The 23,308-nt window shown below is 45.0% G+C and overlaps 1 protein-coding gene across 9 annotated transcripts in view; it reads right to left on the bottom strand.

The window, feature by feature from the left end:
- PTPN3 (protein tyrosine phosphatase non-receptor type 3) overlaps positions 1-23,308 on the bottom strand; it is a 107,175-nt gene that overhangs the window by 58,949 nt on the left and 24,918 nt on the right. For 7 of the 9 annotated variants that reach the window (XM_060154654.1, XM_060154657.1, XM_060154656.1 and 4 more), the window contains 5 exons: positions 13,354-13,508; positions 8,201-8,308; positions 8,077-8,119; positions 6,326-6,404; positions 1,737-1,781 (listed from right to left, as the gene is read on the bottom strand). In XM_060154654.1, coding sequence (XP_060010637.1) covers positions 1,737-1,781; positions 6,326-6,404; positions 8,077-8,119; positions 8,201-8,308; positions 13,354-13,491 — 413 coding nt within the window. In that variant the 5' untranslated portion in view covers positions 13,492-13,508. Of the gene's footprint in view, positions 1-1,736; positions 1,782-2,238; positions 2,387-6,325; positions 6,405-7,952; positions 7,968-8,076; positions 8,120-8,200; positions 8,309-13,353; positions 13,509-23,308 lie in introns of those variants that run through there. The other 2 variants (XM_060154662.1, XM_060154661.1) reach the window with 2 other exon arrangements.

Below are 23,308 nucleotides of genomic sequence, written 5' to 3'. Positions count from 1 at the left end.
TCAGTCTAGATGGAAGAAACAATCCTATGAGTAAGTCAGGAAGAACAACATTTCCAAAGAATCGTGTAAATAAAAAACTAAAGAACACCATGTTCTTTGACAGATTTCTTCCTTACTCTCCAGGCTTTAGGGTCTCCATCTGTCAGACAACATCACCTATCTCTTCAGGGAGGAGGGGATGAACAAGACCTTTCAAACCCGGGAGAAACGCTAACTAGATCCACTGAATCTGTCAAGAGATCCACGGCTACTAAGGGCTGGATGCCACCCTGACAGCCCACCACCCCCAGAGAGATGAGGGCCACCTGCAGGCCTGACAAGGATGTCAGGGATCTAAGCCAGGACGTGGCCCTCAACAGGTTTCTACTGATTCACACAAAACAAGGGGCATAAGAACAAATGAAGACGACCAGTTTCTAATACTTGGAGAGCTAGACTGGAAGCTCCCGAGGTAGGGGTAGTGGGCCCAGCCTCACTGGACCAGCACAGTCAGTGCCCATCTCGTAACACGTGCTATTTGCAAAATACGTGTGGGGAAAACAAGTCAGTGTGTAGAAAAGAAAGACACAACTAGTTCTATCACCACAGAAGGCAGCCTGGACCCAGGACAGGGGTGGGTAATTTCAACCTAGAGTTACCCTGAAATATAAGAAGGCTGCCTCAGGAAAGCCCCTCATCCTCTTCTAGCCTTTTTTATAGATTCTGTTCCTGCCAAATCCCTCCTGCTTAAAACCCTCAACAGCGCTCCTCTGCCTGGTGGATCCAAGACGCAGGTCTCTGTTTGACAGGAAGAGCCCTCTCTCTCTCTGTTCTGCTGTAGGCCCCCAGCATGTGGTCTCCCATTGGGACTGTGCGGGGGGAGGCGATGTCCTCTCTGCCCAGTGAGATTTAACTCCTCACTTCTCCACCAACCCCAACTCATCACAGCAATCCACACTCTTCACAAAGCTCACACCAGCATCTCCTTCTCCTAAAACCTATGATGGCTGTGGTCTCCACCGCCCATATTGGTCCCAATTGCTTCACAAGCTTCTGTCTCATTTCCCCAACCAGACTGCCAGGTCCCTCATGGAAGCACAGTGGAGGCTTCTGAAGACCCTCCTCGGTAAAAGGAAAGAGGGGGTGGGGGGGATGAGAGTAAGACGTGGCTGTTCCCACCCGTTTACCTGCTGCGGTGTCTCCTGTAAGTCAAGAAAAGACTCTGGATTTGGAGAAGGTGGCTCAGGGACCACTGACTTGGAATTTCTCCTCCCTTCCTGAGCCTCTCAGATACTTGGCAGCCACAGAGGTGGTACTGATGCACAAGAAGTGCTGAAGCACGGACGGTGCTCCTGTCTTCCAGCCAAGTTCCCCAGAGAGAAAACGAGTCACCTCCGGGTACTAAGGGGCTCAGACGGGACCTAAATTGGGCTTGATCTGCTTTCCCGGATGAAGCCCATTTTACATTCGGGATCGCTCCTTCCCTCCCTTTAAAGTGTCTCAGGTCTTTACCAGAAAGATAACTGTACCTTCTGTAGTAAAATTGAAACAACATGAAATGAGGTTTGTCAATCCTCAGCTTCTCCAAATCCAGACCAAGCTAGAAACAGATCTCCCAAGCAGGATGCTGCTTTCAACATCCATTCTTTGTTTACATTTCATTTGTTACCAGAAATGCACGCTCATTACATTAAACCCAGGAATTTCAGTAGTCTGGGGCGACTGACAGGAAAAGAAGAATGCGAAAGTCTCATTACCTTCCTTCACAAATATCCATCTTCAGTTGTAAGAAATACAAATGCCTATGAAATAATTGTTTTCATTAATTCACAATACTCAAAATAAGCCAAAAAAAAAACTGATGAGTCAAGGACAAGACCTGCACATGTGAAAAACAAAACACACACAGACGTATTTTTGTCTCAAGTATCAGGCGCTGTTTAGTACACTGCAAAGCTACGCCCCTTCTGTAATAATGGCTCATGAGGCTGCTTTAATCTCAATGGGTAGTGGCGGGGGGCATCTCCAGCCGGCCTCCCGCCCGCACATGCTGTCTTGGGATGGCTGAGCAAGGATGGACAGGGTGAGAGCAGCCCAAACAACCAGCTGCTGCTGCTGCCAATGAGCGCCCCCGGCCTGAACCTTCCCAGTCAAACTCGGGGTAGCTGAGAGCACCAGGACCCACGGGCAGCCCCCCGCACACCGAAGGGCTGCTGTTTTGAACATCTGCACACCTATGTTCCCTCTGTGTGAACTTACTGAGAGGTGGAGCATCTAGGAAGACACCTCCTTGGCTGGGGTGCAAACACCCAGCTGGGCTTTTTCCTGTGTCCCAGGAAGTGGGGGTGCCCGAGCAAAAGCATAGACATCAGTCATCTACCGGCTGCCAGGCCTCCCGGGTGAATCCTGCACTTGTCTGTGAGTTCCCAGCAATGTCGCTTCAAAACCCGGGACTTGATTTGTGGGCAGAACTTGGTAAGTTCTTGGCTAGTCACAGGACCCTCCACCCAGGGAGCAGGAATCACAAGGCATCAACAGTGCTGTGCAGGCCGGGAAGGGCCCTGGAGACCGATATATTTAGGGACACGGCATACATGTGACACTTGACCTCTGGCTCCCACTCTCTGTTAAAAGCCTGGATTCACACGAGATAGACATTCCAGCATCTGGCCAAGATGACAAAAGGGAAAATTCTTGAAATCCAATACAGATGCAGCAGAAGTGTTCAGGGCCAGGAGAGAGAATTTCGGCAATTTAAACAAACCAGTCTCAATATTCCTTCTAATTTCTATGTTTAAAGGTTAAGGGCGCCAGTGTTTTGACATGTGAATGCGTCACATGGTATTACAACCCTGTGTTTGCACAGTTCTGGGCTGTGTGTGGTACTTCATAACTTATCGCCTCATTTCAACCTCGTAAGAACTCTGCGGTGGGTACCGCTACCTCCATTTTTTACTGATGAGGATACGGATGCCGTATGGGTTATGTGGGGTCAGTTATGTCTTATTTCAAGCTGGACACGCATGCTATGAAAACAATCTGATTATGCTACAAATTTCTTATGCGTCTAATGACTAAAAAGCTTAGGATCCATCTCCTAACTCTGATATTACTTTGACTGTAATTATCACCAACTATTCCTACCATGTTGAATGCCAGAGCATCGAGAGACGGTGTGACATACATTTGCTGATTCTCTCTTATTCCAATTTGGAATCTCTATCTTTTCCACCTAGGAGAACACAATTGGTCCTTTCTAGTTTGTTCCTATATTTATCCAAGCTGAAATTCAACTGGAATTAAGTGGTCTCTCCTCCTATAATGCTACTGAGAGAAAGAAGAGAAGGAACAGAATTACAGATAATCCAGTGGTAAATCTGGACTTTCACTGACAAGTGCAGCTAAGCGGAAGGTCTTCCTCTGGATATAAAGGAGAACGGGAACCTGGAGACCCCTGTTCATCAAATGCTACTTTGTCATATATTCAGCAACGTTTCTGAGTCAACCCCAGGACATCATACACAAAGAGATCAGAATAGTGGAATGATGTCCAAACTTAGGAGACCTCCTAGGAATCCTGAGAGAGCCTGATTCTGAGACTGCCCATATATGAAAGTCTGTTTAGAACGGCCTAAATTTATCAGAAACAGCCACTGTGGAGGCTCATAATCAAGGAGACGGTTAGCAATTAGAATAGAGGAAGTCATTTAAAAGAGATGCTTGTGTGCCTGACTTCAGAAATGTTAACGCTCATTTCTGGAGTGCCCCCCAATCCATGACCTCAACTTCAGAAAAAAGCAATAAACGCCTCCCTGCCTAGATCCTTAGTAAACAAACAGCCAAGAACAAACGCCACCTCTATACTCCTCCTTTGACCCTTGAGAGCGAAATTTCTTTAAAGGGGAACTTATTTTTGCATAGGCTACAGAGCTGGGGCTTAAAAAAGATACTATGTATAATACTGTACATCAACTATACCTCAAAAAGAAAAAAAGACACTAAGTGCCAGGAATATAGGCAAAACTCTTCATTAAAGTAAAAACAAAACAAAACTTTTTTGAATTAATGGTGGAAGCCTGGCCCAGCCTAAGAAGAAGATCTGGCGGTCCTGGCTATCCCCCACCTCTGTAGGAGCCACAGGGGCGGCTGCTGCCATGACTCCTGCTGTGTTAAGAGAAATCTGTTACCCACATCCCGGAAGGTGACAGCTACACTCTACTCCACACTGCGGGGACCACCCATCTTACCATGGGAGGTTGAGCAGTGGGGTTGAATGTCAGTCTGGAACTAGTGACTTTTAGGAGGGACACGGACAAACCGAATTTTATCTGGAACTTAGGGAAGAACAAAATTTAGTCTATTATTTGTCTTCAGACAAAATCTGCCTCTCTGTAGTCCCACCCACTGGCCGTAATGCTACCACGGAGCACATCTAATTCCCCCTTTCCCATGACAGCCCTTGGAAGATCTGAAAGCAGCCCTCATTTCTCCGAGCCTTCTCTCCATCCTGAGCTCCCTACCTTTCCTCAGATGTCCCTCAAATGACAGGGAGGCTCAGCAGAAAGAAGCTTTCCCGTGGGGTATGGAAGTAGCGTCCAACGACCGCGAGGGGCCCTGGAGAAGGGCTCCCGGGTTAGGCTGGTGTGAGTGATCCCTTCACTAAGGTACGCTGGCAGCCGCAACCCTAGGGCTGCAGCATCTCAGGGAGGACACAGGGCAATGAGGGACGACCACTGGTTTAGGCAGTGCAGGTCACACTTGGGGTGGGAACCCCTCAGTGGGTAATAAAATCAATTTAATGAGCCTCAAGTGACATTTTAAAAGAAGAAAATAGAAAACTTAAGAGTGCTTTGCAGTTACTATTGTTTCATGAAATGTCTGCTTCAGTAATTTACATATATCTGTGTAATGCACTACAAAGCAAAATATATTTTTTATTGTGGGGTTATGATTACAAAAAGAACACCACTGGTTAAAAACACACACACAAATTTTTATATATATATATATATATATATATATATATATAGACACACACACACACACACACACACATAAAATCCATCATGACATTTTTTAAAGCATCCCTTGATGGGATCATTTCAAACATATTCTCATAGATCATGTCACCACTTTGCATCCACCGGCTTATGAGTTGAGTGTCCTACACTCCCCCTTAGTCCACCAGCATGAAAAGCTGTTATGAGGAAAACTCAAGGCATCACGTGTATGTCCTGTGGTTACCCAATGAGTCATGCAGGACATCTTATACCCGCTTAAAATTTAACCTAATAGTAAACACAAGTCAAATCTCCAACGTCTTCTATTGTAGAGGGAAGAGGTGTACAAAGAAGACAAAATAGTAATAGGCTAATATTTGGCCTTTAAACACATTAAAAGTTAAAATGTGATCATGTGATAACCATTTTTTTTAAAAAAAGGAAAAAAACGAAAGAGCACTTTATGTCCAAGTTAATGTCTCCTCCTTGGTGACGGTCTCATGGCCACAATGGGCACAGGATAGGATTCAGTAATCCTGAACATTCATTGCTTTTTTTTCTGGTGGAAGAGTTTCCCTCCCTAAGAAAAACAAACGTTTCAATAATAGAAGGGCTGGCTGTTGCCCTGGGGGGAGGGGAAGGAGAGGCCCGGGGGAGCTTGCAGAGTCCATGTTCAAACAGCAACAACTTTCCTGTGCCTGCCCCTCCACTCCAAACACGGGTCCCCATCCAGAAAGCCCACGCGCCAGCTCAACACCAGGGCCAGGGCCCGCGCCAAGCCTGGAGGGGTAAACAAGGCTCACAGCCCTCTGGCCCTTATCTGTTTCACGGATTGCCTGAACCACAGATTCACGGAGGCGGAGGAAGGACACTGACCCGGCCTCCTCTCCTTTGCAGCTCCTACCAACAGGGGATCTGATAGAAAGTTCTCAGTTCAGAGACCTCTCGTTCTCCTAAAGGGCTCAATCCTAGCCCCTCAGAGACACTGCGCTGTTTGACAGGTAGATGACTGTTTTACAAACTTCCTGGTCGCAGTAGCAGAAAATAACTGCGTTCTCTGAACACAGGTGCTCAACATGCAGGGGCAGCTGGACGGAAGGGGAAGGTAGGAGGTGGTGGATGGGAGCGTGCTGGGAACGGCACCAAATCAGGAGGCTCAAGATGAAAATGAATTCGCCGATTAAAATTTCAATACATGTACCCCCCAATTTTTACTGGGATCGTAACTGTTGGTGCAGTTATACCCAAGTGAAGTATCTGGCCACAGTGATAAATTAAAGAGCACATTTTCAGTCGTTACTCATTTTTATATACTAAATAGAAAACTTAAAAAAAAATGTTATTACCTGGTTTGTTCTTGCTGCAGTGTGTTGGGATCAGGTATAAAAAATCTTACTCGAAAATGCAGGGTACAGGGGATACCTCCTACAACATTTTTCAAAAACAAATTAAATTTTCCCTTTAAAAAAGTCAATGTATGTAAGCGGCTACTCTCCCATAATTGATGCATTTTTCACTAGACCACAGCTTTTTCCATCAATAAAAGGACTAATTTCAAAAAAGGAGTGCATAAGTTAGTTAAGTGTTCAGAAATCTCCAAGTCTACAAGAAGTAAAATATTTTTGCAACATTATCATAAAATGAGGAATCATCTAATTCCTATTACACGTTTAACTTAGGGATGTGTTCAAACAATGCACTCCATTATCTGTATTAGGAACTTTAAAAATCCTTAAATCAACAGATTATACAAAACTCACAAATAAGTTATCTCCCACATATATAATGATTTCATACTTTTCAAATGTTTTCACGTACACTCTTGAATTTGAATACCGCCATGACTATAAGTAAGCTAGGCTGCTGTCCACTGCACTGTGTAACAGGTTAGCCACCAGGCTTGGAGATGTAACTTGCCTTGGGTCACACAGCCAATGATAACACCAGACTTATAGCACTGAGTCTTTTGATTCTGCATTTTAAAATCATTTTTATACTGCAAAATATTTCATGCTTTTAATGCAAAGTGAATTCTAAAAATGATTAATACAGTAGCAAATATTACACAGCTAATATACTCCAATATGGCTTTCTGCAACAACGCCAAGAGTCCATTTGCTTGCAAGGATAAAATTAGCCCATTTCTTTTGCGGGATGTTGGAACAGGAGAAGATCAGATTGTGTTGCTAAGATCCCATGCTCTTCTTCACGTCAATTTCTCTCCTCTCCATCACTCAGTATATATTCACGGGCCCTTTCCAGCACTTTCTGGCTCTGTGAAACTCAAGCTTTTCCCACCCTGCTTCCCTCACTGATCTCCTCTACATTAGTTCATTATGGGCTCCACTCTCCCTTCTCAGTAGTACCCTCTGTCTTTATCTCTGGATTGTATCAAAGACTCTAATGGTGTGTGTGCACCTATGAACGTACCTGTGTACAGGTACCTGGGTACCTGTGGGTGGTTCTGTAACTCTGGGTGCATGTGAGGCCCTGCATGTCGGCCAGGTTTGGGGCATAAGGCGCATAAAGGGGAACAGAGAGCGTGATGTTGGAAAACCAGGTGAAGGGTGCAGTGAGGTGTGGTTCGAAAACCCACCTAACTGGGAATTAACCTACAGCACTGGGATACACTCACACGTTATGTCTGTGACATTATTCACCCATGCCTTTGTTTCCTGTGAATGGAACTGTGCTGTTGAAAAGGACTGTGTGTGTGTGTGTGTGTGTGTGTGTGTCTGTGTGTGTGTGTGTGTGTGTGTGTGTCTTTCCCATCCTGGCTCTCACACTGGGCTGAAAGAGGCCATCCTTCTTCCCCTTTCTTTCCTATAAAATGAAATGTGGAATTCCTTTGCTCTTAGCTGTCTTCTTTCACCTCTCCCTTTCTTGCCCATATTTGGTGAGGACCCTTGGGGGCTGACCTGGAAGCATCTCTGCTAACTCAGAAGTCAGACAGGGAGAAGTCAGCTTACTCACGTCTCTTGGACCACCTGGAATCCAGGTACCAGATGTTACAGGTACGCTGAGGATTGGAGGAGAGAAATGGGCCACCGATACACTAATACCTAGTGTTCAACCAACATGGGAAGGTCACACCCACCTTTTAACTGCTTCCTGATGGGTTTGCTTGCTTCAAGCCATCTCTGTTGGGTAAGAAAACATAAGATATAAAACCAAACGCAGCGGTGGGGGGGGGCAGCACGTCTTCAAGGGAGGGTACTCACAGGAGGGTCCACTGAGTCATCACCGTGCTGCAAACCAAAATACTCCTTTTCCGTCACGCCTAAGTAGTTGTAAGCCATATCCAGGAGGACTTGACCAGTATCTTGTTTCTAGGGGAAAAAAATGTCCAGTGGGCAAAATTTAAAAAAAAATTAAGAACTGGTGTTTAAGTCTTTATTGCAGGCAAGAAGGTGTTAAAACACGCAGAGAGATTTCATGCACACAGGTACCCTACAATAAGAAATATTAATAAGAATTTAATAAATTCCAAATTAAGAAGCCCCACAGAACATATGGAAAGTAGGGCTAAGATAAATATGATTTAAGAGAATGAGATAAATTTAATTTTCTAAGATTTCTTCCTTCCTCTTAGCTGAGATTCCCAAGTGATCATGTCTAAATTGGAAAACTCAGGTATCCCAATGACAGTAAACTCTCCGTGACCTACCCACGGATTATCCACAGCAAAATGTTAATCCTCAGGCGCCATGCAAGTATACATAGGGAGGAAAACTCTATAACAGCATGAAGGAAGACAGCTAAGAATACGCAAATGCCATTGGAAATACCCTCCAAGTGACCTGGCAAGGGACACTGGAGGATTATCTGCTTCCCTACTCCCCGGCATCCGAGGTGAGAAGCCAGCGGAGACTTTCAACCACACTTCACGTCCAGAGCAGGACTCGGACACCTTCGCCACTCAGTGTTTTCAGACCGGGCACAGTGCTGGGCGTGGGGACAGAGCCATAACACGTGTCCCTCTCCTGCCCTCCTGGAGAGGCCAGCCGTGCAAGCAGCGACCATAACCCGGTGTGTCAAGTGCCAAAGAACACTCGGGGCACAGTGAACACACACAGGACAACACAAATGGGTGACTCAACCTGGGGACAAGGGAAAGCAGTCCCTGACCTGGTTCTGGGAGGCTGACAGGGCTGAATGCCACGCCCTCCCTCCAGGCACAGGAGCTAAGAAAAGGCATCAAAGCGGACGGCGCAGCACAAAGGCACAGGGGTGGGGAATCGCGAATTCTCCTTTAACAGGCAGACTTCTTGGGAATCCTTTGAACCAAACCATTTAACTTAAGGGCAATGTGAGTCAGAAAGAGACCATGTATAGCACCAGCAAAGGCAGCTTTTTTGAGCACCTGATAGCAGATGATGTACCTGAAAACAGGTCACCGTGACCAGGATGAGGAGAATTAGATAACTGTCACTCCCTCCTGCAGCCGCTTCTCTGGGACAGTCTCACTTATCTGGCCCACAGTGTGGGAACACAAGGCACCGCCTGTATCCTGAACACATCCCCCTTCCTGCCCCAGGGCCCTGGTTCCCGCTGCTTCCTCCACTTCCCAGGTCACCTCCCATCCCAGGGGAATCAGGACAGTGTGGAAAAGATGACCTGGTCCACATACTCTAAATCATGAGATATTCTCCCTCCAAATTACGAGATACTCTTGATGCAAAGAGCTAGCTGCTCCCCTTGTTGAAATGATTATTTGTATGATTTTATATTATGTTTAATATATATTATTAATAACTTTAATCTATTGGGCATCTGCAAGGAGCCTGCCACGGTATTCTGCACTTTTTATATATGATCTTCGATCTTCGCAGCCATGTCACATAGCTGTCAACACCATCCCCTGTGCTGATGAGCAAACAGAGGCCTCAGAGGCTCCGTGCCCTGTGCTGTCAGCCGACGGATGGCCTGACTGCCTGACTCAGGAGGGTCTGACGCCAGAGTCTGCACGTTACCAGCACACTGCCACTCTCCCCTCTGGAGTGCATAATTCATCCATTCCAGTATCTGCACAACTCACCGGGTTCTCAAAAGGAATTGAAACAAGATACATTTTTGATAAGAACAGCCCTCCCGGCCTGGCGCCTGCCCCACAAGAGGTCATCTCGGCTACATCAGGTCACTGTCCATGAGAGCCTCGCTCTCTGGGCGGAGCTAAGAACAGCCAACGTCCAGGTCAGCTTCCCCGAGGATGGCCGCTCCTGGTCATAAGACGACCTGGGCTGAAGGATCTGAATGCGACAGCGCAAATGACCCCCAAGAGCAGAAACATATAAAGTGACGGAGATTCGAAGTTGCAATCAGGCCCTCAAATTGAAGTTCAGTGTGAGTCAGCCTTGACCAGGCTGCTGGAAGCTTGGGGGGCAGCACAGGCAGCAGTGACAATAACAACGGCATTCGTAACTGAAGATGACTGGGTGCCCAGTGAACGCCAGGCACGTGATCATCACTCTGGGCGGATGCCGTCCGCATTCTCCTCTACAGGGCTCATCGCTCCTCCACTTTAGAATACATTCTTACCTGGGATTCTCACTCCCTCTTGGCCTCCCCTTATCGCCCTGGACAGTCCTGCTTGCTCCTCAAGTTGAACACCGAACCTCATGCGTATCTTCTATTCACTTCTCAAGTGATCCTGAGGTACCACATCTACCCTGGTAAGACCCACATATGTATCCCAGCCTAAACCCTTCCCTTAAACTCCTCTTTTGTATACCTAGTGCCATTTCTACGCAGACGAGTAACAGGCACCTCAAACTCACCACGTCCGAAACAGAACCAGTTATTTCTGCCCCCAAACCTGCTTGTTTTGCAGGCTTTCCCATTTCTATAAATTGCAGCTCCATCTTGCCCACTGCTCAGGCCAAAAACCTTGGGAGTCACCCTGAGGCCTCTTTCACATCCAAGATCCCACTGGTTCCACCTTTAAAGTATTTCCAGACTTGGTTTACTCTTAGCCGCATTAACCGCCCTGTCCAATCGTCATGGTCTCTCCCACAGGCTAACAGTCTCAGCCCTTGCCCCACCCCCTCCCCAGTTTAATGTCGACTGAGCATCCAGAGTGATACTTGAGTCAGATCACGTCAGGTCTCTGCCTAAACTCACCAATGCAGAGCAGAGCCAGTGCTCAGAACGACCTACAAGGCTCTACACAATCCCCCTATCCCCCTCAAGAGGAAGAAAGGTACGTTAAAAAAGCAACAAAACAGGGCTTCCCTGGTGGCGCAGTGGTTGAGAATCTGCCTGCCGATGCAGGTGGGGACGCGGGTTCGTGCCCCGGTCCGGGAAGATCCCACATACCACGGAGCAGCTGGGCCCGTGAGCCATGGCCGTTGAGCCTGCGCGTCCGGAGCCTGTGCTCCGCAACGGGAGAGGCCACAGCAGTGAGAGGCCCGCATACCACAAACAAAAAACACACCTATTTTATTACCAAAAAAGTTGGGTTTTTTCTCCAGACTTAAGTGGAAAAGAGGAAAAAATTAACTATTTGCACCAAAATGTTCTGCTGTGACATAGGAAAATGACCAAGTACAGTGTTATATTCCATCCTTCTTATCGGTGTTTTTTCTGTCTGTACCATCTGCTGTGTTCATTTCTCCAAACTCACGTCCACCTTGATGTGGGAGTAGGGGATAATTTTGTCAAAAGGCACATTGGTGCATGTGTGTGTCTGCTAGCTCACTTGTCCTTCACAATATTTTACAATATTAAAGAAAATCTCTTGAAACGGCTGTTAGGAAAAACAAAACAAAACAACCCATCACCTGTTAACTCTCTGACCTCATCGCCTCCTCCCCTCCTCCTTCCTCATTACACTCCAGATGCACTGGCTTCTAGCCTGTTCTGCAACCACACTAAGGGAAGGGGACCCCACCTCAGGGCCTTTGCTCTGCTGTTTCTTCTACCTGGAACGCGCTTCCTCCTGAGAACCACACAGTTCCTCCCCTTACTTCCTTTAGGTCACCTCTGAAATGTCACTGTATGAGTGAGGTCCTCCTGAATTGCTTCTATAAAATGACAAATGACAACCCCACCCCTTGCCCTGTCCTTAACTTTCCACCTTCCTTATCCCGATTTTTCTTCTAAGTACATGATACCGCCTGACATAGTAGACATTTGTTTATGGTCTGTTTCCTCCCTCTAGGATGTAAGCTTTAAAAGGGCAGGGATTTTGCTCTGTTTTGTTCACTGCTGTATTCTCTGTACCCAGAACAAAGCCTGGCATGTAGTAGGTGCTCAGTAAACATGTGCTGAATAAACATTCATGTTCTTGTCAGGAAGAAGATATATGACTGAGGAATAGCTCCAAGACAGACAACATAAATTTTAACAAAGGAGCCATGTCTGAACTAAGCTGTCAGTTTACAGCAACTGGAAGAGACCTTCGGGGCCTCTACCGAGCAGCCCCTGTGCAGCGACTTCATGCACACCGCCCTCTTCTCTTGCCTGCTCAGCCATCAATGTCCACAGTGACCTGGGGTCAGCAGGACGCAAACTCATGGATGGGGGAAGACCCCAGCAGGGACCACTTTTTGTCACCCTTCAAATTCTTGTAGCCTTCTAACATCCCCGAGTTGTTCTCCGGTACCCTCTCTTCTCTTTCTGACGCCTTCCATTGCACACTGAATTTTCCAGGCTGGGGCAGATGCTGGCAGCCAATCTGGGGTCGGAGGTGACCCCCTTAGAACCAGTCAGAGGATGGGAGAGACAGGCAAAGGTCACGAACGCCCAGTGGTGATTGGGGAGGGGCGAGGCAGCAGGGACGGCTACTAGTTAGGCATCTTACTGCTGACGTAGGACTGGAGACCCCGTTTCTAGCCCTGCCTCTGCTTGAGGTGGGACAAGCCAGGCCCTCCCTGAGCCCTGCCATCTGGGAGGCTAACCATCTCACTACCCTCCAGAAAGGACCCACCATTTACCATTTGCACATTGAATGAGTACCTGCTGTGAGGCAGGTACAGGGGAAACGACACTATTGCCATTCTCCAGGAGCTCACGGTTTAAAGAGTGACATATAACCTGATAATTACAACTACTATTCATGCAATGTGACAGGGGCCCTAATAAAGCACACACAGGGCACCATTATTGGAGAATCAGCCCAGGAAGTCAAAGACGTCACAGAAGCAGTAACATCTAAGACTCACACAGTTCACAAAGAAGAGGGGGGAAGACACGCCTGGTAGAGGTAAGAATATGGACAAAGTTTTTAAGGCTATTTCTAGTTCAATCTCAACATACAAGATCTGAGACTTCAAGCTTTTAATTTAAAATAATTTCTCTTCATTTTATAAACCAACAGATGAAAAGTATTTCTTAGGGGCATTAATTCAGAAAAAATTAAATTTGGAGAACTCACATTAACTTTAAAGGTCTGTACCAAGCCATCTAGAAAGCAGACGCTGCAGATGACTTCGGCTCGAGTTTTCTCTTTGGGTAATTCTGAGGTGCGTATGTTATTAATTCTTCCACCGAACGCACGTAACCGGGAGGTCATAACTATCGTTGAATAACCTGTAACAGAAGACACACCTGGTTAGCGCTGATGTGCAAATTACCAGTTCCATGTGAACATACCTCCCATTCCATCCATCCCTCACCTGTCTGCCTTGACACTCACAAAACTGTCTGAAGAGCTCAGATAAATGAGAGCCAGATGACGGACCATGTTTCCATCTGAGTTTCGACTTCTAAGCAGCTTTAAACAATATTTATTGCTCAATTATAACACGTTCAGAGAATTATATGGCTTATTTGTGTCTGATTATCTCCCTGGTCTAAATCTTCTAAATTTATATTTCCCAGGTTTTAAATTTGTTAATGTTTTACAACTTTATATATTTGTGTATTACACCTCTAAGGTTTTACAGAACTAAATGTGATGCAAAAATGATTTAAAATATGAAGATATTTATTGATCAATTAGACTACATTAAGAACATCTATTCATTAAAAGACTATTTAAAAAAAAAGACCCACAGAGATGTCTGTAATATATAACTACAAAGAATATATAAAGAGCTACTACAAATCAAAAAGAGAAAAAACAAACAACTAGGTAGAAAACGGGAACATTAGCTGTCAAAGGAATGCAAACTGAAACCTCAAAGCAACAGAACCACACCCCCACCAGAATGGCTGTGATGAAATCCAACAAAACCGAGGGTTGGCCATGGTGTGGAGTAACTGGAACTCTCAGGCACTGCTAGTGAGGATGTAAATTAGTGCAGCTACTTTGGAAAACTGTTTGGCAGTATCTACGAGAGCTGAACATATGCACATTCTGTGAAATAATTCCACTCTTAGGCATATTCCCAACAGAAAAGTATACATTTATCCATTAGAAGACATGCATGAGAATTTTCATAACAGCTCCAAATTGTAAAAGACCCAACAGAACGAATAAACTGTGTTGGAGTCCCACCATGCATGACTACACAGCAAAGGAAATAAATGAGCTGCTGTGACACACAACACGAATTCCTCTAGTGTTGTGTTGAGCAGAAGCATCCAAGACTCAATAGATGACCTGTATAGCGTGATTCCATCTACATAAAGTTCAGAATAGGCAAGACTAAACAACAGAAGACAGGACAGCAGTTACCTCCGCATGTAGTGACTGGGGGGTGTCCAGGGGTCTTCTGGGATGCTTATAATTCCATCTCTTAATTGGGGTGCTAATAACACTGGTGTACTCACTTTGTGAAAATCCACCAAGCTCTACCCTTATGATTTGTGCTCTTCTTTTGTATGTATATTTCAACAAAGTTTACTTTAAAAATACATGAACGGAGAGGGAATTAGAGAGCAGTTTAAAAATCTGAGCATGGTATATTAGGGAACAGTAATGAAAGCGGTTTTATCAATGAACGCAACTGTGAAGTGTTAGACTAACAGACTAGAGCGGTATGCAACCGAGCACATGGTCACTTCGTGCCGGCGGGAGGGACAAGGGTCCAGGCCAGCTCCTCAGCTTAGGAATGGAGGTGTCAATCTGACAAGATTGGGTGGAAGAGCAGATAAAGATGAAGGACTTAAGAGCAATTTAATGTTCTTTTAAAAATTAATTCTCTGTCAACTTTCTATGATGAGCCGGGCCTTTGCACATGCTGTTCCTTCTGCCTGGGAAGCTCTTTCTGCTTTTCTTCACCTGAGAACTCCTACTCAGGCCTCAGTGCTTGGCACAAGGATCACCTCCTCAGAGAAGCCTTCCCTGGCGTCCCTAACGACTCATACATTTGTTATAGGCTCTCTACAGTGCTCATCATAATTTCACATTTATAACTGATGATGTATTTAATATCTGCTTCTGCCGCTAGAAGCTGAGCTTCACGAGGGCAGGAACTGGGTCTGGGTTTGCTCACTGCATCTCCAATACCTAGCTCTGGTAGGCAGTCAATAAATATCTGAATGAGTCAATGAATAAGATGAAATATGAAGCCAAGACTGATAGTCTGGAAAAAAATAGTACAACCTGATAGACAAACTTGGGTTGGTGGGAACAGGCAGGACAAAAGGATGGGATGAGAGTGGAGGCTTCAATTAGAACACAGAGTGGTGGTGTCCCATAGACCAATGCCCCTCACACTGTAACGTGCACACAGGTCACTTGGGGATCTTGTTAAGGTGCAACCTTGAACGCAAGCAGGTCTGGGTGGGGCCTGAGAACCTGCATTTCTCGGCCCCCTGGGTGATGCCGAAGCTGCTGACCCAGGGTCCACACTGTGAAGGGCAGTCACACACAGCCAGAAAAGCAGCACCAATAGGTCAGGGCAGGGCCAGAGATCAAGATCCAGAAATCAGAAGCAAGGAAGGTATGAGGACAAAGCTGACCAGAGGCCCGAGGAGAGACGAGCCTCAGGGAACCACAGAAGCACAGCTTAGCTGCAGGCAGTGAAAACACAGAGGGGATGAAAGCTATGTAGAAGGTACACCCAGGACAGAAGAGCACCCTTGGTCCCTAATCCTATTTCAGAAGCTCCAAGAAAACCTCCCTGCTTCTGCAGATGGGGAGAGTAAACCTCAAATATTAATAAAAAAGATTCCTGGGACTGGCAGTGGAAGGGAACTTGTTGTCACTTACAAAATTCCACCCATGCCACCACCCCCACCTTGCCCTTTCCAAGGAAAATGTCATCAGAATAGGGATGCATTTTCTGAGTAAGACCAAAAGTTATCAAAAGACAACAAATGTGTTCCATAATGCTTTAACTACACTGAATTTGAAATGTCACATTTATTCTTTAGTCCTTGTCTAAAGAATTTCGGGTGGGTTATAAAAATTTTTTTAAAGATATAATAGGACAATTTCAAGTGTGGTTCTTAGTGGGAGGTGCACATCAGAATTACCTGGAGAGCTTTCAGAAAATATGCCTGTCCCTGCCCCACCCACAGATGGTGATTCAGCGTTCTGGGGTGTGGTGTAGAATGACATTCCTTTTGGGAAGCCCTCTAAGGAAGGGCCAGGCCTGCAGTGGCTAGAGAAGTGGAGCGGGTTTTCAGGGAACCTCAGGGTGGTGTTTCAGCTGGTGGGACTTAGAACACAGTCAACCCTCCACATCCAAGGGTTCCATGTCCTTGGAGTCAACCAACCACGGATCAAAACTATTCAGGAAAAAAAAATCCCAGAAAGTTGGAAAAAGCAAAACTTGAATTTGCCATGAGCCTACAACTACTTACATAGCATTTATGTCATACTTACAACTATTTACTTAGCATTTACACTGCATTATAATTAATCTAGAGATGATTTAAAGTATGTGCATAGGTTATATGCAAATACTATGCCACTATATATAAGGGACTTAAGCATCCTTAGGTTTTCGTGTCCAAGGTTGGCAGGGGGGCGGGGCCTGGAACCAAGCCCCTTCAGATAACTGAGGGACAACTGTATAGGTTCCGCAAAATCTGAGCCATTCAGAGGGTATACGTGCAAGACTTGGGCAGTTGCTCAGAGCAGCTAAAACTGAGAGCAAATCACATCACAACCCTGGACAGAAAAAAAACCAAGGGTGATTTCAAACAGGAGCCTCCAAATGAAAGTCACGTGGGCTGACACGGCCAAGGCAGGGCTGATTTTCACACTGCTCTCACCTGAGCAGCTCTGTGTCCAGTGCCAGCATGTGTACCCGTGGGAACTTACTAACTTAACCAGGGTTAATGGTGTTCCCAGTGAGATCCTGTAGCCATCTGCTGACAAACTCAAGTAGACCAGCAACCCAGAAGAGACCTACTTTTTCCTCCTCACATGATCTCTGCTTGTTACATAAAGGGCTTGGGACCCAACAACATCATAATTTGGTTATTTCACATCATAATTTGGTTATTTCATGAAAGTTGCAGAAACGTTCTCCCCACAATTATTCCCAAAGCAAACCTGAATGAGAGCGAGCCTGACGCTGCATGACCACATAATTGAGTCATGTGGTGTTTTCCGATTGTCTTGAAATTTTATCTTAAACAATCCGGGCAGGACAATGGATGATGACTAACAAGCCCTGTTTCCTGTACCGTGGCAATTAGGGAACTTGAGGTTTCTATGGCTTCCTTTATAAGCCTCTTAATTCTAAACAAAGCTACAACCCAACCAGGAACACACTGGCCTCTCCAACCACAGATGATTTCATCTGCAGCTGATGCACTTTACAACGTGGAAGCCCAGCTGGTTCTTTGCGTTAAGAAACAAACAAACAAACAAACACGGCAGTTACAGCTTTAGAATCTGTTTTGCACAATAACAAGAGGCTCTACTGTGACTGTAGTTTTTAACAAAGATTATACTTGCAAAACATTACAGACCTAGGCAATATCTCAGTGCAATGGGATGGTGGGAGCCCACTACATGCCACGAGCCACAGGATCACCATGTGTAAATACCTACACAATGTGACACATACCACTCAATAGAAAGCATTTTTAAACAATCTGCTGTGTACTGACTTATGATTTCAAATCCATGCTGTGAAAGCTTGTTTCAGACAAAATGTGGTTTGAACTTGTTTGGAATAGCCTGTTTTGATGAATTGGCTTTGAAGTTGGCTATTAGGACTTTCTTATCCAACTCTCGGACCTGTAGTGGACAGGACCATCATGTCACTGACACTGCAGTAACAGCTTGGTGGCCATCACATGGTGGACTAAACACGAAGAGGTTGACCAGCAACTCAAGAGTGTTCGGCCTGGGCAAAGCTACTCTTCGCTGATCTAAATAGCTCTCCAAAGGTCTTGAGACACCTGCTCCTGCCAGGCCCAGGCTACTTTTGGTCAACAGCGATGTTAAACAGTGCAGCAGTCTCAGGAAGAAAAGGGACATCTGTTCCTGCCTTGGCGAGGCTACTCCTCATAGGCAGTGGTGCCAGCCACGTAACGGTTCCTGGAATAATAACCTTCGGACCAGTCCACCCTGCCTGGCAACACTGGTGCAATCGCCCATAAGCTACATGCCCCAGAGGTGAGGGACCTAAACCAGCAGCTTTTGGTTGGAAGGATGAACTCTACGAGAACCACCTCCTAGAAAGGGACATCTCAACTAAACTTGGGATTTTTCTTTCATCTCCCCATTGCCTGGAACAACAGTGTAATCACTGTGCCGTTGGTTTGCAGTATGTTCTTTCTTTCTTGGCTTATTAAGAGACATCATCCGTATGAATGAAAAAACGTTGCTTGCCCTATCAGTGAACAAAGGATGTTGCAGCCATCAAGCCACTACAGCTGCCCCTGAAGGCGAGCCCTGAGGGAACTCAGGATGGAGGCAAACGGGGCTGCCCACTGCCAGGCCCTCAGCCACTGCAGCCACCCTCAACGGGTGCACCCAATGGTTAGGGAACTCTGGATGGGAAAGAACTGGATACTGGCCCTAAAGAGCTAAGGTGCACATCAAAGGAAGGGTTTCAATGAGCCCGGACTCTTGCATCTTCCCATACATAGAAAAGCGCTAAATTCCTTAATTTGAGATATCTGGTTTTCTTTAATGAACAGTTTGAAGTTCCGAATACTTGGTCACTGCTGAAAAAACTCCCTATATATCCTGCTCCTCCCTTACCTCTTCAGAACAGTCCCTCAGGGCTATCTGAGAGGCTGCCTGCTGGGCTCGAAGTCCTCAGAAAGTCTGCCAAATAAAACATAATGCTCAACTTTTAGGTTGTGCATTTTTTTTTCAGTCAACATCCTGTATGCTATTGGCTTGTGACCTATTAAAAATTATAATTCCCACAGTGAACACATGATAAATAAATTATCCATAAAGACAGCCTCAGTCTCTGAGCATAATTTGCCCAAACTAACAAACAAACAAAAACAATGCTAAGCTTCCACTGGCATCAGGTGCTGACCGTAGATTCTGGATTTTGTAGCGCAATCCTGATTTCAAATACTTACAGGTATACTGTACTAGTGTTTCCCGCAGTTGTTGTAGATGTGCTACACCTGTCAGCTACTTTACCAACTCAATGGACCCTGAAGCAGGAGCCCATTGCCCGGGGCATGGGTGCCCTCCTGGTCAGGGTTGGCTCACAAGGCTTCTATCACTTGCCCTGGAGCCCGAGACAGGGAGGAAGTGATGCTTTGTATCCTGAGGGTCTACAGGCTGACCTGGGGACCTTTGTTTTTTTCACAAGCCAATGAACCACAGGCAGGAAGAAGGGAGAGTAGTAGTCTTCTCCACTAGAGAAGAAAGTCAGAAAGCAACCCAACTCCATTTTGATCATTTCAAAAAGAAGTGTTAACGTTATTTCATACCCTTGTTTTTAAGAATAAGAGCTAGATCTCTAACTCAAGAGTGCAAAAGTTTCAGTTAGGAAAAAAAGAAAAGACAACAAAAAGAAGAAAGCAGTCCTGATTTTAAAACACCTGATGTGTGAGCAGACCACACAAATGAGCCACAGCTGGCTCCCTACGGGAATCAACCTGAACCATCCTCAAGCTGACCTAGGCCAATGCTACCACCTAGTGACCACCAGAGGAACACACTTCACCTCCTAGCATGACTTCCTGCTTTCCTCCCTCTTCCTCAAGGGAAACACGGATAGTTATGCTTTCTCGTTTATCATCCGCGTGTCAGCTCATTTTAAAAGTCTCCCAGAATATATAAGGCCTTCTCTGTCTCCCAATTCCCTCCCTTTCCGTAGTGAACTCAGGAGAGCGTGCTTCCCCTTTTCTGGCTATTTATGAGCCCCAACGGATGTCTGATCAGCAGAAGACGGATCTCTAGATGGAAAAGTAATAAACATTCATATACCAGCAGCCATGCTAGGCGGCGGACTCAGATTATGAGCTTCTCAAATACCAGTATGTAACGTATTTAAGATAAATGTTTTATTTGTTTAGCTGCTAATACCAATATTGCTTCCTCCTCCTTTTCGCTGTAAACACAGCAGCTGGGCTGCATCACGGGGCTAACCGAGTCTGGGCTGGGGTGGGGCCAGCAGGGGCCTTAATAATCACTCGCATCACTCCCGACCACGCCGCATACCGACAGGAAAACCACCACTTTCCGGTGCTTGGCCGCACCTCCCAAGAGGCCAGCTTCTAAGTTCCAATCTGTTCTTAACCTGGGCCTAAGTGTTCCTTACACCCTGCTGAAGTAAGTAATTAGGGTGTATTCCCTCCTAAAGATAAAACTTACAAACACCTGGATGGGGATTTATCATTTATCAAGCACTAGATCAAGATTAGATCAAACTGCAAGAATGTATACTTAATATTTAAGTTGCTGAAACAGAAACAGTGATTAAAAGGAGACTCTTTTTAACCAGAGACTTAAATTAAACTTTAGTGTACTTAAGAATCATCTGGGGAGCTTGTTAAAATACAGATTCTTGGGCTTCCCTGGTGGCGCAGTGGTTGAGAATCCGCCTGCCGATGCAGGGAACCTGAGTTCGTGCCCCGGTCCGCGAAGATCCCACATGCCGCGGAGCGGCTGGGCCCATGAGCCATGGCTGCTGAGCCTGCGCGTCTGGAGCCTGTGCTCCGCAACGGGAGAGGCCACAACAGTGAGAGGCCGTCGTACCGCAAAAAAAAAAAAAAAAAAATACAGATTCTTGGGTACCACCCACAGAGATTCTGGTTTAGTAAGAACCCAGGAGACTGCATTTTAAAACTTGCAAAATTTTTTGAGCTTAGAGAAAAGCTGCAAGAAAAATGAAACTCCTGTACATCCCCACTGGCCTGGATTCAACTTAACATTTTGTCACATATGCTTTCTCTCTCTCCCCTGCACATACACACACCACACCCCCAAAGCTTTCTAATGAACACTTGAAAGTTGTAGATATCATGCCCCTTTACCTCTAAATATTTTAGCAGGTATCTCCCAGGAACAAGGACATTTCATAACCACAGTACAATTATCAAATTGAGGAAATTTAACATCAATAAAGCACTTATAGTCCATGCTAAAATTTTGAAAATTGTTCTGATGATGTCCCTTTATTTCTTTCCTCTTGATCCAAGATCCCAACCAGGACCTTGCCTTGCTTTAGTTGTCAGGTAGAAACTGCATCTGTAATAAGCATCCCAAGGGGACACTGATGCAGGGTGTCTGAGCACCAAGGCAGTGGAAAACTCTTAATCAGATACTTCCTTTCAGTTTTGACCATCTGTGCTTAGAGTCAGGGGCTTGGTTAGGTCAGCACCCCATGTCAGTTTTCCCGTCTATATTACAAGTCGCTTCCCAGAGCCAAAGAGGGTTGTCTATAGCTTAGCTGCCCCATCACTCAGTCTGGGGAAGCACTTCCTTAAGGCAATGTTGAAATAACAGACTCCAGTCTATATGCTGGTGCTGGAATTAGTGCTGTGGTCATAACAGAGGAAGAAAGCAACATGAAAATAAATTCAGTTCAGAAAGGATTCTATCATGTGATATTTTCTAACCAGACGTCTCCCTTTGTTCAAATTAGTTCACGTCTCTCACAGACAGCAATTCTTAACAATTCATAATATCCAAGTTATAAAAAAAGACCAGACTGCCTTCTGTTATGCACACTCTCATAAGTGGGTGACAGTCAACTACCACTGTCTTAAGGAAGAAGAGAAAAAGGTATACATGCATTTTGTATGATTAGCTTTGCAAATGTTAATAAAACTCACTCCAACTAATTAAAAACCGGTGATTTTAGTTCATCTGTGACATGCCCATATCTTAAAAAAACGATTTCACTTTATTAATTTTACATTATGTGCAGTTGATAATCATATTACCATACAACTGGTACATGGAATTTAATATTCACCATGACTATAATTTTTGTAAATTTATCAACACTACCTTCTGCCATTTTTTTCCTCGCTTACTTGGCTTTAATTTCCAAAGTACAACACTGCATAATAATACAAAGATAAATATACTAACTTATTTTAAAAACTAGTTTAGAATGTAAACATAATCACTACTGAATACTTACTAAATTAGAAAAATCTATTCATTAAGGGAGGCATTTTCATGTTGCTAATTCAATGGTAAAGCCAATAAACTAATTTGTCCTGGGCCTATACACCGAAGAAATTTTAAATAACATCTTTAAAGCTTTAAGCCTGCTAATTAATACAATAATCACAGCTGACAATGGAAGTACTGGTGCACAAGACTTATTTTTAATTTGGGTATGCATATATAAAAGTATTTAATGCCTTTTATTTAGAAAAAATGCTTCCATGAATGCATTCATGAGTTTTTAACTCTGACTTCACATTATTCACCGCATGGGAGAAAATGCTCACACAAGTCTCCTTAACCCCACAGCTTAATACCCAAATTATCCTGCAATTATTAATCCTTCTTTTTCTAGTTCAGTTTTATTTTTTAATTGAAGTATAGTTGATTTACAATGTTGTGCTAGTTTCAGGTGTACAGCACAGTGATTCAGTGATACATATATATATACACACACACACATACACACACACACACACACACATTCTTTTTCAGGTTCTTTTCTCATATAGGTTATTACAAAAATTGAGTAGAGTTACCTGTGCTATATATACAGTAGGTCCTTGTTGTTTATTTTATATATAGCAGTGTATATATGTTAATCCCAACCTCCTAATTTAGCCCTCCCCCACCCCTGCAATTATTAATCCTAATACTCCAGAAGTACCATGTTGGGATCAAATCCTTTACTCCATAGAGCCGGTAACTTGCCCAGGGAGTGGACCTCCAACCGGTAGCCCCTGAGAAGCAGGGTGGGGTAATCTGTAGGATCAGTTGTGTTCCAATGAGACCTGTAATTAGCGCCCTTGTTCTCGTACAACTTCAAAATGTCAAATAGTTTTCTTATTATGGAGTTGGGTTTATTTATAGGCTCGACACCATGACA

The sequence above is a fragment of the Lagenorhynchus albirostris genome, chromosome 7, assembly GCF_949774975.1.
Source record: "Lagenorhynchus albirostris chromosome 7, mLagAlb1.1, whole genome shotgun sequence".
Taxonomy (NCBI): Eukaryota; Metazoa; Chordata; class Mammalia; order Artiodactyla; family Delphinidae; genus Lagenorhynchus; species Lagenorhynchus albirostris.
The sequence above is the reverse complement of the archived record's forward strand: the minus strand, read 5'-3'. Positions and strand labels throughout refer to the sequence as shown.